At 43.4% G+C, this 18,162-nt stretch overlaps 1 protein-coding gene across 1 annotated transcript in view; it reads right to left on the reverse strand.

Moving 5' to 3' along the window:
- Positions 1 to 332: 332 nt before the first annotated feature.
- The window catches only part of LOC122550556 (heparan-sulfate 6-O-sulfotransferase 2), an 89,430-nt gene continuing 71,600 nt past the window's right edge, over positions 333 to 18,162 (reverse strand). Inside the window, exon 2 of the mRNA XM_043691461.2 lies at positions 333 to 1,588. Within this exon, the coding sequence (XP_043547396.2) occupies positions 883 to 1,588 (706 nt within the window). The 3' untranslated portion in view covers positions 333 to 882. The remainder of the gene's footprint in view (positions 1,589 to 18,162) is intronic.

Genomic DNA, 18,162 nt, shown 5'->3' on the forward strand with positions numbered 1-18,162 from the left:
AATGATTATAAAAGGAAATTGGTCAGACACTTGAGGTACATGAAGTCACAGGGGCTTGGGAATGGAATGGGGTATGACACTGCCTGTATTACTCTATGGAGAGTAAGCACAGGCCCTTATGGGTTAAACGGATTCATTCTATGTTGTCACATTTGTATGACTCAACCTACTTCATAAAGATTTCTGTACAGTATTCATTTGCCCATTTAGCAAACCTTAGTGGATGCAGAAGAAACAACTGAACCTTAAGTTAACTGAAGGAAGAACAATGAATTCAATTAAATCTGACATAAATATTTTGCTGGAACATTCAGAAAGGTAATCAGTCAGGCTAGTAGTTAAATCACGTGTGCTTTATTGATGCAAATTGTAGTTTAATAACACGAGCATTAAAAAAGTCACAATATTGTACTAACTTCAAAAGACTTTTTTATTTGATCTTGTTAATATAGCAGTAACAGACAAAACTATTTTGGTGTGAATTTGATCTGATGCCTGGGTGTATTGTCACATATCTATTGTTACATATATTATCTTTAGACCTGATTTGCCTGCTTTCTGACAGAGTACCTTGGACAACTGAATGAAATCTTTACAATCTCTTCGTAACCTTGAGAGCAATTTCGACTCTAAATCTCCCATAACAAAAACTGAACCGAGGGTAAACAGCAAGAATGCACGAGTGAGATGGGGCTGGGAATTGGGTGGGATGTAGAGGTGAAGGTTACACTGGAGTTAAAGACAAAGATAGCTCAACAGGTTTACTGTGGTCGCACAGGATGATGGTATTGCACATTTCATGTGAAATACTGTCCTCTCACACTTGTGGTCACAATATTAATTACCTAGGATGAATGAATGAAGGGAGCGGATGAGAACCAGTCACCACCTTTCCACCAGACTCGCATAGTCATCTGTCATCACGCTCTCCGTGTGAATTTTTGGGGACCTGTGTGTTCCCTGTTTCTGGCGATGTGCTCTGCGTTGCTCCTGACGCTTCCTTTTCTCTTCCTGGCGCTCCTTCTGCCTCATGTACTGGAAACGCTGCAGAAAGAGATCCTTCGCGTAGTCGTAGAGCTGCACATCCAGGAAGTTCAGCTGCTCTATGTGCCGCCGGGTTTGCCGGTCCAGCGTCACACTGGCCGCCCGGGTGCTGTTGAGTTGTGTGAACGGCGAAATGAACTTCAGCTGAAAGGTTCTTTCAAACAGACATTGGGTCTTCCTCTGGAACTCGGTCAGTCCGAAGAAGGCCATGTCCTTCAGGTTAGTCTTGGCGCTGTGCAAGAGTATTTCATTGCGCCTGCTGGCTCCCATGGTTGAGACGTTGTAACAACCCACCAGGCTCAGGTCAGCCAGCATGCGGACCTGGCGATTGTTGGCCAGGTTGTAAGGGCAATCCATAAACTCCTGCAAACTGCAGCCTGACCAGTCATCCCCTACGTAGCAGGTCGGAAGCTCATCCGGTGTCGGGGTCCGGCCATCACACATGTGTAATGAAGCCCTCCAGGTAGCTCCTCTCTGGACATGCCTCCATTCGCTTAAAAAGCGGGATACGGGGTCTCTTAGCATTGTTATGTAATAGAAGTTCCTAGAAATGTGGAGAGAAAGACCATCTGTGATATGTTCGCAATTTTTGTAACAGAACAGCAGCAAAAGGAATTCTGTTTGCATCTCACTGTGTTGGGGAACAACCCGACAGATGCTCTTAATTATGAACTTGCTGCTCTCCAAATAAGTCAGCATCAGCATCACCAATGGGGTAAAAACAATGACTGCAGATGCTGGAAACCAGATTCTGGATTAGTGGTGCTGGAAGAGCACAGCAGTTCAGGCAGCATCCAAGGAGCAGCGAAATCGACGTTTCGGGCAAAAGCCCTTCATCAGGAATAAAAGAGGGCTTTTGCCCGAAATGTCGATTTCGCTGCTCCTTGGATGCTGCCTGAACTGCTGTGCTCTTCCAGCACCACTAATCCAGAATCAGCGTCACCAATCCCCGTCCCTCTTCCTCCCTCCCCCACTTTGCAACCGACCAAGCATGTGTGGCGGCTCGAAGTAGGGAAAGCAACCCGGAAGCTCGGCAGACGACCATGCTGTTACTCTTATTGCAATCACAGTTAAAATCAGGAAGAATAACCCAGGATTTATCCAGGCTGGGATCTCCCGAGCAGTTGCAGTAAATTGAAAGTCAATAATGTGGATGCTGGAGATAGGAAACAAAAATGGGATAATGCTGGAGAATCTCAACAGGTTTGACTGCATTTGTGGAGAGAGAAACAAAGTAACATTTCGAGTGCAGTCTTCAGAACTTTCTTCAGCAGCCATGTCTGTCGAGTTTCTCCAGCATTCTCTGTGTTTCTTGTAGCCCCATGGTCGGATTGCCGCACCTTTCGAACATTCCCTTCTTCCGAGCCAGAAATGCGAAGGATTGTGTCCACTTGGAGACCTGGTGGGAGCGGACAGGAGTTCAGATGGTGGGGAGACGGGATCACGGCCCCTTTTTGCAAAATTGACTGCAGTGTTGTCTATCCACTCTGAATAGTGGTGAATGGATGGATGTGTGAATGAATGTATAGGGTGCTGGGGGGATCTGAGGGAGGAAGGGCAGGTGTGCGTGTGGTAAATGGGTGGGCTGGATGGAGGAAGTGGGTAGGATGGAGATAGGTGAGGTATTATGGGGGTGAGGTGTGAGGTAGGGTAAGGTGGGTGAGCTAGTAGTTGGGAAGGGGGCGTGGGTGAATTGGTAGATGGGTAGGGTGGAGGTGAGTGAGATGGTAGGTGAGTAGGGTGGGTGGGGTGAGGAGGGGAGGTGGGTGTGGGATAGTTTGAGGCTACTGCATTAGGGGTCTGATCAGGGGCATGGTAGGGAGCCGAAGGGAATAGTTGGATATTAGGACATTGTTGGATCCCATAGAGAGTAGTCAGTAGTCAGGTCGATAGTTGGTATGGTGTAGGAAGTTGGAAGTAACCAGGGTGAGGTCAGGCAGTAGTTGTACTGTCAGAGAGTTGTTGCGTAGTAGTTAGGAGCCCAGAAAGTTTATAGGGGTTTCTCAAGGAGTTGAGGGGGAGTCAGGGACTTAGACTTAATGACTGGGGGAGGGGGGGGGGGAACTGTATGATACCAGTTATGTCACTAGCCAGAAGTTAGAAGCATCGTTTTTTGTCAAACATTTCATGCTGGGGACATTAATGTGACACTGTCCAAAGTCTGCAACTTGGAATTGGAGAGACTGACATGGCTGTCCAAGGAACGGGGGAATTGCCTATCAGAACTTTAAACTGGATGGGTCATATTCACAGGGTAGCAGGTTGAAAATTGTGTGGTGTCCTGATATGAATTTTCAGTTGTTTGTCTGCTGTCTGACAATCTGGAGACTGAAAGATTTGGATTTTTAATTAAATTCAAATCATGGATTGAAATCAAAATCTGATTTGGAATGATGCAGTTAAGAGAGAGTAAGAAAAATATTAGGCAGAATTAATAAATAACTGTTTGTGTAGTCAGCCGCAAATTGCAAAAGAATGTGACTACACACTTATAAATTTAAACTTTCAAAACTTTCAAGTATTTTGGCAGTAATGATGAATGATCATGTCATTAAAAATTCACTTATACATGAATGAACTGGCTGTAATAGTTACTGGGGCATTTAATGGGTATCTGGTGGATAAAGTTTTAATTTCACATTGATTGCAATGTCAAAGTCTATTTTTGATATATTGTTATGGCATGATCCAGGAATAAAATAACTCTGACCACAATTTCTTGATTTTTCATGGTCATGGTATAGTTAGCATCACAATTATTTTCAATCCAAAAATCAGGACTTTTTTAACAGTAAATCACACTGTTGCGAGTTTTAACTTAAAATTCAGTTACTTTCACTCATTAGTGCAACACCAAATGCTATTAAGCAAAATTTGATCCTTAAATTAATATCTAATGTCAATAGATCAAAATTTTCCTTCAACACCATGATTTATATTTTCCTTGGAATGATTAATAGTAACTTAGTTCTTGATCCAATTGAAATTGATTTATGGGTAAAAAGGAGCAATTCACCCAATACCATTCTCCCATTATCTCCCTATAGCCCTGCACAGTTCCCTTTTAAGATAATCTATTGCACGGTGGCACAGTGGTTGGCACAGTGGTTAGCACTGCTGCCTCACAGTACCAGAGACCTGGGTTCAAATCCCACCTCAGTTAACTGTCTGTGTGGAATTTGCACATTCTCCCTGTGTCTGTGTGGGTTTCCTCCAGGTGCTCTGGTTTCTTCCCACAGTCCAAAAATGTGCAGTTCAGGTGAATTGGCCATGCTAAATTGCCCCTAGTGTTAGGTGTAGGGGAATGGGTCTGGGTGGGTTGCTCTTCGGAGGGTGGGTGTGGACTTGTTGGGCCGAAGGGCCTGTTTCCACACTGTAAGTCATCTAATTTCTGCTTGAAAGTCTCAATTGAATCTGCCTCCATCAAACTCTGAGGCAGCACATTCCAGATTTTGACCACTTGCTATTTGAAAAGCTTTTATTCAAGTCACCATCACTACTTCCACCAATTATCTTACTTATGTGCTTTCTCATTTTTGATTCTTTCACCAATGGCTTAAATATAGGGTTACCCTACCACAGGTGTTCCCAATCTACTCTGTCCAGACAGCTCATGATCTTGAAAACTTTTATCAAATCTCCTCTCAATCTTCTCTTCAAAGTAAACAGTCGCAGCTTCTACAATCTATCCACAGAACAGAACTTCCTCAGCCCTGGAAGTATTTCTTCAGTTCTGAAGAAGGATCATTGGATTCAAAACATTAACTCTGTTTGTCTCTCCACAGATGCTGCCAAACCTGCTGAATTTCTCAAGCAATTTCAGTTTTTGTTTGGTTCACCAGGATGTTGTCTGGGCTGGACTTGTATGAGAGATTAGATGGGCTGTGGTTGTTTTCCTTGGAGCAGAAAAGGCCAAGGTGGTAGCCTGAGGTGTACAAAGTTATGAGAGACAGAGGTAAGGTAGATAGGAAGGAACTTTTCTCTTCGTGGAAGGATCAATAATTATGGATTATAGATTTAAGGTCAGCGCAGTAGGTTTAGAGCAGAGTTTTTTTCACCCAGAGGATGGTGGGTATCTGGAACTTACTGCATGAAAGTGTAGAAAAGGTGGGAATCATCAGAATATTTAAGATGTATTCAGGTGAACACTTGAAAAGCCATAGGCTACAAGGCTACATGCCAAGTGCTAGAAATGAAACTAGAGTAGTTAGGTGCTTGATGACCAGTGTAGATACGATAGGCTGAATGTCCTATGACTAACTCCAAGATGGTCTTTCTCCCATTCCAATCAACATATCTTGCATACAAATATCCATTTTACTCAAGCTCGTAATATGGTGCCAGTGGAGTTCCAACCTGTCCTTGTATCTTCTACCCTCCTACTCTTATGATTATGCTTGTCCCCGTCATCCTTGACCCAACAAACATAACCTTTCACCATTTCTCTGTAATCCATGAACATTCTCCCATCACCTATGCCCAATCATCACTTCCTTTGACATTCTATCTCTTGCCCCTTTGCCATCACACATGACAACTGAAACCTTGACCCTGAACTCCAATTATCCATTTTGGTACTTTCATCGGCTCCTTTGGTGCACCCCATGAGACCCCTGAATATGTGACTTTGGAATTAATCTGTTTCCATCAACCCAACCCAAACTCACTCTTGTGACTGTTCTCTCCACCAACTAGCACTCTCAATTTTATGTATAAGACCCTAATGTTGACAGCATCAAATCTTAGATCATCAATCACCTTGACAAACCCCATTTAGAACTACACCTACCCTACCTTTTAGAGGACCACCACAGCTCAGATGCTTGTTCCTTCCTTCCTCTGCACTCACTGTGTCCAAACATCTATCTTTGCACACACACGGACACACACAGCACCCCCATGCCATAGTTAAATGTAGACAACTACTCACCTTATACGCAACTGCACAGAGTCAACTGGGTGCATTCACCTGTAAGTGACTGGGAACTAGGTTCCACAAGACTTGTCTTAACAGTGCAACTATTAAAATTTGCTTCAGGCCAATGAGTGTGAATGGCATGCAAGCATGTTACAAGTATGAACTTGCCACAGACTAGACATGCCACAAACACACTGTCATGTCTACTTCATCTCGCAACAAGAAATGAATATTTTTCATCCCTTGTAACTGCCCCAAAGAGTCTGCAATGGGATAAGAATAGGTTATGTGAGAATAGGTTCATTACTTGGGTTAAGTTAGATAGGTTAAGTGAGTCATACAAAGCATGTGGTATGAGGGAGAGGTCAGAAGAAATAAGGCAGTGTAGGCATAGATTCAGAGAGACAGAGATATACAGCATGGAAACAGACCCTTCGGTCCAACTTGTCCATGCCAACCAGATATCCCAACCCAATCTAGTCCCACCTGCCAGCATCTGGCCCATATTCCTCCAAACCCTTCCTATTCATATACCCATCTAGATGCCTTTTAAATGTTGCAATTGTACTAGCCTCCACCACTTCCTCTGGCAGCTCATTCCATACACGTACCACCCTCTGAGTGAAAAAGTTGCCTCTTGGGCCTCTTTTATATCTTTTCCTTCTCACCCTAAACCTATGTCCTCTAGTTCTGGACTCACCCACCCCAGGGAAAAGACTTTGTCTATTTATCCTATCCATGCCCCTCATTATTTTGTAAACCTCTATAAGGTCACCCCTCAGCCTCTGACATTCCAGGGAAAACAGCGCCTGCCTGTTCAGCCTCTCCCTGTAGCTCAGATCCTCCAACCCTGGCAACATCCTTATAAATCTTTTCTGAACCCTTTCAAGTTTCACAACATCTTTCCGATAGGAAGGAGACCAGAAATGCACGCAATATTCCAACAGTGGCCTAACCAATGTCCTCTACAGCGGCAACATGACCTCCCAACTCCTGTAATCAATACTCCGACCAATAAAGGAATGCATACCAAATGTCTTCTTCACTATCCTATCTACCTGCGACTCCATTCTCAAGGAGCTATGAACCTGCACTCCAAGGTCTCTTTGTTCAGCACCACTCCCTCGGACCTCACCATTAAGTGTATAAGTCCTGCTAAAATTTGCTTTCCTAAAATGCAGCACCTCACATTTATCTAAATTAAACTGCCATTTCTCAGCCCATTGGCCTATCTGATCAAGATCCTGTTGTAATTTGAGGTAACCTTCTTTGCTGTCCACTACACCTCCAATTTTGGTGTCATCTGAAAACTTACTAGCTATACCTCTTATGCTCACACCCAAATCATTTATATAAATGATGAAAAGTAGTGGACCCAGCACCGATCCTTGTGGTCACAGACCTCCACCATCACCCTCTGTCTTCTACCTTTGAGCCAGTTCTGTATCCAAATGGTGAGTCCTCCCTGTATTCCATCAGATCTAACCTTACTCACCAGTCTCCCAAGGGAAACCTTCTCAAATGCCTTACTGAAGTCCATATAGATCACACCTTCTCAAGTAGGTACATCCACACTCTGAATCAGAAAATATTCTTGTACACACTTAACAAATTCCTCCCTATCTAAACCCTTAACACTACGGCAGTCCCAGTCTATGTTTGGAAAGTAAAATTCCCTACCATAACCACCCTATTAGTCTTACAGATAACTGAGATCTCCTTACAAATTTATTTCTCAATTTCTGTCTGAACTTTAGGGGGTCGATAATACAATCCCAATAAGGTGATCATCCTTTCTTTTTTCTCAATTACACTCATATAACTTCCCTGGATGTATGTCCGGGAATATCCTCCCTAAATACAGCTGTAATGCTATCCCTTATCAAAAATGCCACTCCCCCTCCTCTCTTGCCTTCCTTTCTGTCCTTCCTGTAGCATTTGTATCCTGGAACATTAAGCTGCCAGTCCTGCCCATCCCTGAGCCATGTTTCCGTAATTGCTATGATATCCCAGTCCCATGTTCCTAACCATGCCTTCCTTGTTCGGCATTGAAACAAATACAGTTTAATTTATCAGTCCTACCTTGTTCACTGCTTTGTCCCTGCCTGCCCTGACTGTTTGACATGGAGAAACCTTATGCATCATTACCTCTACTGGCACTCGTCACCACAGGCTCCATTCAAATCTTTCACAGGATAGCCATCTAAGATGGGAGGTTATACAGATGTAACCTTTTCTTCATGAATGTGATGTGATGAACATCTTGTTTGGAAATCATGGCTGTAGTAATAAATTAATTGGCCTGTTAACTGGCCATTGCTAGTGTTTGTTCTCCATTTAAGTCTTCTTCTATTTTTTCTCAGCCAAATATAAACTGAAATACCTTCTCCCTGGTCTGATTGTCCAGTTTCTCCTTAAATGCAATTGAATTATTTGCTTCAACCAGTCCACATTCTTAAAACTCTTTTTCAGCATAGATGTTTTTTGCTGAAGTCCCTTTGGATTTCTTGATGACTTTCTTGTATTGATGGCCTCTAATTATATTGTTTGTCACAAGTTAACATATTTATGCTTTAACAGGTCTGATGCTTGTTTTATAAGTTCTCGTGTGTTGCTTTATATTACTAGCACCTGATGAAGGAGTAGTGTTTTCAAATAAACCTGTTGGACTATAACCTGGCGATTTTTGACTTTGTCTAACCCAGTCTAACACCAGGATCTCCACACTATGGCTTTATATTACAATATCATCTAAATAAAGTGCAGCGATTTGTAGATAGCAGTAGCTACACTTTGATGCATAAGTCTTTCAAATTTGTGACATTTCTAAATATGAATAGCCTGACTAAACATTTGGCTCTTGACGTTAAGGGCACATGCCAGTAAACTTTCAATAGATCGATCTAAGAAAGGAATGAAGCATTGCCAACTTTATCAATACAGTCCTGACACTGAGGAATTGGGTTCTAATTACCGTATCTGCTTTACTGTAATCTATGCAGTATCTAGTTGACCCTCCCTCCCATTTGATTTAGGAAATGGCACCACTGATGAACTATAGCTGCTCTTGTTAGGTAAAATCAGGTGTTTTTCTAATATGTATTGAATTTTCGTTTCCACTCAAGCTTGTTTTCTCAGGATTAACTGATTAGGACGTGGTTTTATTGGTAATGATTCTCCTACATTCACATCATGGCTGGCTAAGATAGTACATTCAGGTGTAAATCTACAGATTTTCTTGAATTTCTTAAATAACCTGACTAGACTTACCCATCTTCTTCCATTAAGTACAAAACCACATAGTCTAACTGTCCAAATAGATCAGTATTGGCTTGTGGAATTGTAGGAGGTTCATTTTGTGAATTGGAGAAAGTGAGGACTGCAGATGCTGGAGCTTGGAGTCAAAAATGTGGCACTGAAAAACCACAGCTAGTCAGGCAGCATCTGAGGAACAGGAGAGTCGATGTTTTGGTCATAAGCCCCACATTCCTGATGAAGGGCTTATGCCTGAAACATCAACTCTCCTGCTCCTCGGATGCTGTGCTTTTCCAGCGCCACACTTTTTTACTCATTCTGTGAATTGTCTGCCTATCATTCTATCTCACTGTCACTGCCCCTGTCATTCTTATCACCTGACATACTTGCTCTTGGTTACTTCTTCCTTATTATGATGTTACTTTAACATATTTATGTGCAAGCCCTAACTACTCACTGTGAAAACGATTTTTTTTCTCACATCACCCTTGCTTCGTTTGCATATCACTTTTTTTCGTGAGTGGAAACAGTTTGTTCCTATCTACTCCATCTAGCCCACTCATGATTTTAAAATCTCTGTCAAATCTCTTCTCAGCCTATTTCTGTCCAAGAAGAACAGTTCTGACTTCTTCAATCTATCTTCATAATTGAAGTTTCTTAGTCCTGGAACCATTCTAGTAAATAGCTTCTGCACTCTCTCTGATGCATTCACACCTTTCCTATAATGTGGCACCCATAACTGCACAAAGTACTCCAGGTGAGGTCTAACAAATGTCTTGTATAACACTTATACACCTGAATTGGCAGCTCCTCTTGCCAAGCTATTCTAGTGCAGCTGTGGCACTGATATCAAACAACAATGTAGAAAATTTTCCACGTATATCCTAGCCACAAAATAACAGAATAATCTACACAGAAACCTACTCACCAATGACGTGCTCACTGGTTAATAATTCAGGTTCTGCCACAGCAACTCATCAAAGCTTTGACCCAGACATGGAAGAAAAGTTGAATGCTAAAAGAAATGGAAGAGTAACTTATTTTGGCAGTATAATGGGATTTGACTGAGTATGGCAATAAAGAACTTCTTAAAACTGAAGTCAGTAAGAGACAAGTGGAAACCTTCTGCGATCTTGAGTTGTATCTGACAAACTGGAAGATGGTTTTGGTTTGAGGCTAGTATTTGCAGGCTCAGAATATTGTTTTAGGAGAAAGTGAGGACTGCAGCTACTGGAGATCAGAGTCAAAACATGTGGTGCAGGAAAAGCACAGCAGGTCAGGCGGCATCCGAGGAGCAGGAGAGTTGATGTTTCGGGCATAAGCCCTTCATCAGGAATTCCTGATGAAGGGCTTATGCCCGAAATGTCGACTCTCCTGCTCCTCGGATGCTGCCTGACCTGCTGTGTTTTTCCAGCTCCACACTTTTTGATATTGTTTTAGGAGTTTATTCAGGAGATGATGTACTCAGAACATTCTCTGGAGCCCCATTAGTAACTTAAATACGTCATTAACTCAGTACTGGGGTGGCTTTCTGATGATTCCACAGTGTTCAGCTTCATTCCAAATTCCTGCAATCAGTCAGATCACAGGAGGGTAACAAACAGGCTTGGTTGACTCTCAACTCCTCTCTGAAATTTTCTAGCACACCACTCAGAGCAGTTAGGGCTGAGCAACAAATGCTGACCTTGCCAGCAACCCCTTTTGCCCTGAAAGAATAAAGACAAAAACGTACAAATGGATTAAATTGAAGTTGAATGGTATAGACATGGAGAAATTGTTCCCACTTAAAAACAGATCGAGAATGAGACTTAAAGTGATTTGCAAAAGAAGTAATGCAATGCGAGTAAAAATATCTTAATGCAGTGAATGGCTCAGCGATTCCTTAAGTATGATGGAGGCAGTTAAATTGAGAGCTTTCAGGTGGATGGTTATTTAAATAGCGTGCAGAGTTATGTGAAAAGGGCAGGCATTAAGTCATGATACTCCTTCAGAGACCTGGTGCAGCCACAGTGGGTCAATTGGCCTCCTACACAATAGCAACTCTGTGATTCTGGATTGGAGTAATCATGGCAAATGGGGAAGGTGAGAGGCAAATAGAACAAACAGTAGAGCTGAAAGTGAAGTGGAAATGAGGGATGATGCTAATCTTTGTAATGTTTTTTAAGACAGAATAAGGAGTTTTTGAAAGTATTGAGGTCAATCTACAGCTTTCCCACATGCACTAATAATCACTGCCCTGCTGTTGACTATGTGGATCACCAACAATGCCTCTTCCGTTTGGCACCAGGTATTTTCCCCATTGCTGGAATGGAGAATCTCATTCTCACCCTTGTTTTACTCAGCAGGACACCTACAGATGGTACACTAAATCTGGTTGTGGCCTCCGATCTCTTACAGGAAGCGATTGTTCATTTTGTGTCCCCTAATATCAACGTTTAAACCTTCTCCCTCATTGTATTTGTGAATCAGGCCTTTCAACACTGGAGATGAAGTTAGAAAATGTTGCTCCATAGAATGCTCACTGATACATGTTAGAGACATCAAACCTGGAAGTAGAATAATAAGGAAAATATCAGTGTAAAAATTGGATTTTCAGCCACTATTCTCATTGTTTGTTAGCCACTGTGTCATCAGTATCATTATTATTTGGTGTCATCAGGTCAATGTAACTGAAACTGTTGCTATAGATAGCATTAATAAATTGTAATGCGTACTTCTTATCTCTTACCTCACAAATCGAGCTTCACTGGTTAATAATTGCACTGGGATTCCTCCACAAATCATAAGGTTGGCTTTACCAGCAACCTAGTAAATAGGGCCTGAGCCATTCACTCACTAGGCAAGCCTGATGTTGAAATAAATGGGAAAATTAAATTAAATCAAAGATATCCTGTGAAATAAAGTGCCCAAACTAGAGGGCATAGGTTTAAGGTGAGAGGGGAAAGATTTAAAAAGGACCTGAGGGGTAACTTTTTCACGCAGAGTGTGGTGCCTGGATGGAATAAACTGCTAGCAGAAGTCGAGGAGGTTGGTACAATTACAACATTATAAAAGGCATCCGGATTAGGAAGGGTTTAGAGGGATATGAACCAAATGCTGGCAAATGGGACTAGTTCAGATTAGGATGTCTGGTCGGTGTGCATGAGTTTGATCGAAAGGTCTATTTCGTTGCTGTATAACTATAATCAGATCATTGCATGCTGTTTACACAAACTCATGAACGAACTTAAGGCCATCACTTTCAATCATGAGAAGAGCCCAGTCTACCTCAGATTACCCTGAAAGATAAGGCTTCTCAAAGAGGTGAAACTAACCATTTCATCCTATCATTGTACAGTATTCTTTTACTCCAACGGGGATGAAGTCCTATAGCACTGACACCAACCTTTCAAGCAAAAACAGAAAATGTTGGAGAAACCCAGCAGGTCTGATGGCATTTGTGAAGAGAAAACAGAGTTAATGTTTCCGATCCAGTAACCCTTCTTCAGGACTTCAGACTAGCCTTTCAAGCAGTCTGTGTCGGCTACTGGCAACCCCTGTGAATGTCATCAAACTGTCTTATAGAACCCAAAGGATTGATATCACTCAACCCTCCAAAGAAGATCCCACTCCCCCAACCCCTGTTTTTATTCCAACCAGCCTGCATACTAGGGCAATTTAGCATGGACAATCTACCTAAATTGTACATCTTTGGACTGTAGGTGGAAACCCAGACACCGGGAGAATGTGCAAATTCCACACAGTCACCCAAGACTGGAATTGAACCCATGGACCCTGGCATTGTGAGGCAACAGTGCTAAATATGCCTCCTAGCTGGTCCAGCTGCAGTGAACCTTGACTCCTGTCAATGAAGATCTTGTTTTTCTAGGCACTTAATTCTCAGCTTTGCTGTGGAATTTCTTGGATCCCACTATATGCCTCTGGAGTAGAAATCCAGACTATTGTGATCATAGAAACAGAATCCCTACAGTGCAGAAAGAGGCCATTTAGCCTATTGAGTCCACACTAGCCCTCACAAGAGCATCCCACATAAACCCAGTCCCCAACATATCCCTATAACCCTTCAGTTACCATGGCTAATCCACCAAGCCTACACATCTCTGGATACTGTGGGCAATTTTTAGTATAGCCAATCCACCTAACCTGCACATATTTGGACTGTGGGTGGAAACCGGAGTATTCAGAAGGAACCCAAAGAGGTAGTCGCCTGAGGCTGGAATTGAATCCAAGTTCCTGGCATTGTGAGGTAGCAGTGCTAACCACTGTGCCATCATGCCACCCCAATCGCGATCGCTTCCATGTTCCCTGTTTAGAAGGATGTCAACATTTTAGAGAAGCCAGCAAGGAGATCTACTATAAAACCACCAGGAAATAAAAACTTAAGTTAATAAGATGAGGAGGAACTTCATCAGCCAGAGTTAATTTGTCAAATTCATTGCCACAGAGGGATGTGGAGGCCAAATCATTGAGTGTATTTAAGACAGCGATAGGTAAGTTCTTGATTAGTAAGGGGATCAAACGTTACGGGGACAGGCAGGAGAATGGGGTCAAGAAACATATCAGCTTTGTTCGGAAGGTGATGGCATAGCGGTATTATCACTAGGCTATCAATCCAAGGTCCTAGGTAATGTTCTGGGGACCCAGGTTTGAATCCTGCCATGGCAGATGGTGGAATCTGAATGCAGCAAAAAAAAACTGGACTTAAGTGTCAATTGTCAATTGTCAGGAAAAAATCCTTCTAGTTCACTAATGTCCTTCAGGGGACGAAGTCTGCCATCCTTACCTGGTATGGCTTATGTGTAGCTCCACATCCACAGCAATGTGGTTGACTCTCAATAGCCCTCTGAAATGGGCAGGCAAGTCAGTTATACCAACCACTACAAGTCTCAAAAACTGAAACCTGACAGATCACCTGTCTTCGACCCAGGCGGCACGGTGGCACAGTGGTTAGCACTGCTGCCTCACAGCGCCAGAGACCCGGGTTTAATTCCCGCCTCAGGCGACTAACTGTGTGGAGTTTGCACATTCTCCCCGTGTCTGCGTGGGTTTCCTCCGGGTGCTCCGGTTTCCTCCCACAGTCCAAAGATGTGCAGGGTCAGGTGAATTGGCCATACTAAATTGCCCGTAGTGTTAGGTAAAGGATAAATGTAGGGGTATGGGTGGGTTTCGCTTCGGCGGGTTGGTGTGGACTTGTTGGGCCGAAGGGCCTGTTTCCACACTGTAATGTAATCTAATCTAAAAAGACAACAGCAAAAACAGTCTGTCAACCATGCAAAGTCCTCCTCACTAACATCTGGGGGCTACTGCCAAACCTGGGAGGGCTGTCTCACGGACTAGTCAAGCAACAGCCTGACAGATTCATACTCACAGAATCACAACTTACAGATATTGTCCCAGGCACCACCATCTCCATCCCAGGATATGTTCTATCTCACCAGCAGGACAGACCCAACAGAGGTGGCATCACAGTGATGTACAGTTGGGAGGTAGTTGCTCTTAGAGTCTTCAACATTGACTCTGGACCCCATGAAGGCTCATGGCTGCAGATTAAGCACGGTCAAGGAAAACTCCTGCTGGTTACAATGTAGCATCATTCCTTGACAGATGAATCGATACTCCTCCATGTTGAACAACACTTAGGAGGATGCATTGAGGATGAACGTGGTGCTGGAAAAGCACATCCGGTCGGGCAGCATCCGAGGCACTGGAGAGTCGACGTTTCGAGCATATGTTCTTCATCAGGAATGGGGAGGGTAGGCCAAGGGGGCTGAGAGGAAAATGGTAGGTTGGGGCTGGGGAAAGATAGCTGGGAAAGTGAGAGGTAGATGGACGTGGGGGGTGATGGTGATAGGTTATGCTCAAAGAGCTCATGCTCGAAATGCAACTTTCGAAATGCTCCTCGGATGCTGCCTGACCGGCTGTGCCTTTCCAGCACTACACTTTTTGACTCTGATCTCTAGCATCTGCAATACTCACTTTCTCCAGGAAGCATTGAGAATGGCAAGGGTATAAAAAGCACTCTGTGTGGGGAATATTAACATTCACCACCAAGAGTGGCTCAGTAGCAGTATTACTGATCAAGTTGGTTGGGTCCTTGTTTCAAACATGGACAAAAGAGCTGAACTCCAGAGGTGAGGTGAGAGTGACAGCCTTTGACATCAAAGCTGCATTCGACCGAGTGTGGCATCAAGGGGAATAGCTAGTTTTGGAGCACAAGTCTTCAATATAATAGTTGGACGATACCCCATCTTGCTATTTTGTGGAAGGAATTGTATTAGCTGAAGATTGGCACCTATAGTGGTAAAGACCTCAAGTTATGGCTAAGATGGAACATTCACTTCGCACTTCGGGCTAAAGGCAATTGCCTGTTTTCTACTCTAATACGTGGGATTCTCTAACATTGATAACAGGTTGATTGTGAAGATTGCTCTTCCAGGTCATTGTTTATTAGTTGGCCACATCTAGGTGCAGCAAAACCACAAAGTTTTGATCAAATCGAAAAGTAAAATGGGGAATAAGGGCCAACATGTATCAATAAAGGAAATACAAAGAACAAAGAAAATTTACAGCCCAGGAACAGGCCCTTTGGTCCTCCAAACCTGAGCCGATCCAAATGTACTGTCTAAACCTGTCAGTCAATTCCTAAGCATTTGTATCCTTCTACTCCTCACCTAGGCATGCATCTGTCCAGACGCATCTTAAATGAATCTACTATGCCTGCCTCTACCATCTCTGCTGGCAATGCGTTCCAAACGCCCACCACCCTCTGTGTGAAGTACTTGCCGCATGTATCCCCCTTAAACTTTCCACCTCGCACCTTGAAAGCATGACCTCTCATTATTGAATCCTTCACCCTGGGGAAAAAGCTTGTCTCTATCCACCCTGTCTATACCCTTCATGATTTTGTAAACCTCAATTAGGTCCCCCCCTCAATCTCCTTTTTTCTAGTGAAAATAAACCTAACCTACTCAACCTCTCTTCATAGCTAGCACCTTCCATACCAGGCAACATTCTTGTAAACCTTCTCTGCATTCTCTCCAAAGCATCCACATCCTTTTGGTAATGTGGCAACCAGAACTGTACAGAGTATTCTAAATACGGCCGAAACAATGTCATTTTAACATGACTTGCCAGCTCTTATACTCAATACCCCGTCCAATGAAGGCAAGCATACCATATGCCTTCTTGACCATTCTATCCACCTGTGCAGCAACCTTCAGGCTACAATGGACCTGCACTCCCAGATCTCTCTGCCCATCAACTTTTCCCAAGGCTCTTCTATTCATTGTATAATTCGCTCGAGAATTAGACTTGCCTAAATGCATCACCTCATATTTGTTTGGATTGAAAGCCATCTGCCACTTTTCTGCCCAACTCTCCAGTTTATCTATATCCTCCTGTATTCTCTGACAGTCCCTTATGCTTTCTGCTACTCCACTAATCTCTGTGTCATCTGCAAGCTTGCTGATCATACCAACAGTGCCCTCTTCTAGATCATTTATGTATATTACAAACAACAGTGGCCCCAATACTGACCCCTGTGGAACATCACTGGTCACCCTTCTCCATTTCGAGAAACTCCCTTCAACTACTACTCTCTGTATCCTGTTGCTCAACCAGTTCTTTATCCACCTAGCTAGAATGCCCTGGGTGGAACATTCAAATCCTGTGAACCCTGGACTTCAATGGATATACACAATGGGATTAAGAGACAAAGGGAGGCGTATTACAGCTCACAGGAGCTCAAAACTGCAGCAACCCAAGACTATAGAATGTACAAAAGGGAACTTCAAAAAAAAATTGAGAGATAAAAGAGGATATGAAAGGATACTGGCAGATAAAATGAAGAAACATCCCAAGTTGTTTTTGAGCTACATTAAGGGTAGAAGGATGATGAGAGAAAGAGTTGGGCCCATTGAGGATCACGGTGGCAATTTGCGCATGGAGCCGAGGATGGAAGTAGGGTTCTAAATGAAAACTTGGATTGGTGTTCACAAGTGAGCAAGATGATGTGAGTATAAAAATCAGGGAGAAGGTCTGTGGTACAATTAAAGAAATTAGCTTATACAGTGAGGAGATTCACAGTGGTCTGACAGGCTTAAATAAATCTCCAGGGCGAGATGAAATGCATCCCAGGTTGTTGCGTGAGGCAAGGGAGAAAATAGCAGGAGGTGCTTGCAAAAATGTTCAATTCCTGTCTGACCAAAGAGCCAATGTAGTGCTATCATCTAAGAAGGGTGCAAGTCATAGAGTCATACAGCATGGAAACAGACCCTCGGTTCAACTAGTCCATTCTCAAACTAAACAAGTCCCACCTACCTGCATTTGGCCCATATACTTCTAAATCTTTCATATCTATGTACTTGTCCAAATGTCTTTTAAATGGTCAGGTGGATCTCATTGACTATGAGATCCTTGGTTATTAACCTGGGCCAATCAGTGAGCCCTGGTGGACAAAAAAAAAAGGAGATTGCTCCTGGGCCTGGCCAAACTGGCCATTAACAGGTCCAGGCAGCGGGCTGTTGAGGGGGTCGTTAGGGCCCACTGCCTGCCCCTCTTCTGCGGTTACGTTAGAGCCCGGGTGTCCTTGGAGAAGGAGCACGCGGTGTCGACCGACACCCTGGAGTTGTTCAGGGAGAGGTGGGCGCCGCAGGGAGTGGAGTGCATCATTTCTCCCTCCAACTCTATTTTGATTTAGTTCCTACCCTCCCCTTCACTGTTTTGATGACACAGCACTGCCCTTTGATGTGAAGGGCACTGCTTGTCACTGGCCACTCGGGTGTTTTCCTATCTCCCTGGTGGTGGAAATTGAATAAAGATTTGTGCACCTTGTGTCTCTCACTGTGTCTCACACCTACCCACACACACAACATGGGTGCTGGGGAAAAATAAGCACTACCGCACTTAGGTGGTAGTGTGGGGGTTTAATTTAAAAAAGTAAAGAA

This window comes from Chiloscyllium plagiosum, unplaced genomic scaffold (genome assembly GCF_037043375.1).
Source record: "Chiloscyllium plagiosum isolate Xiang-an unplaced genomic scaffold, Cpla_swu_hap1 HiC_scaffold_6, whole genome shotgun sequence".
In the NCBI taxonomy this organism is placed as follows: domain Eukaryota; kingdom Metazoa; phylum Chordata; class Chondrichthyes; order Orectolobiformes; family Hemiscylliidae; genus Chiloscyllium; species Chiloscyllium plagiosum.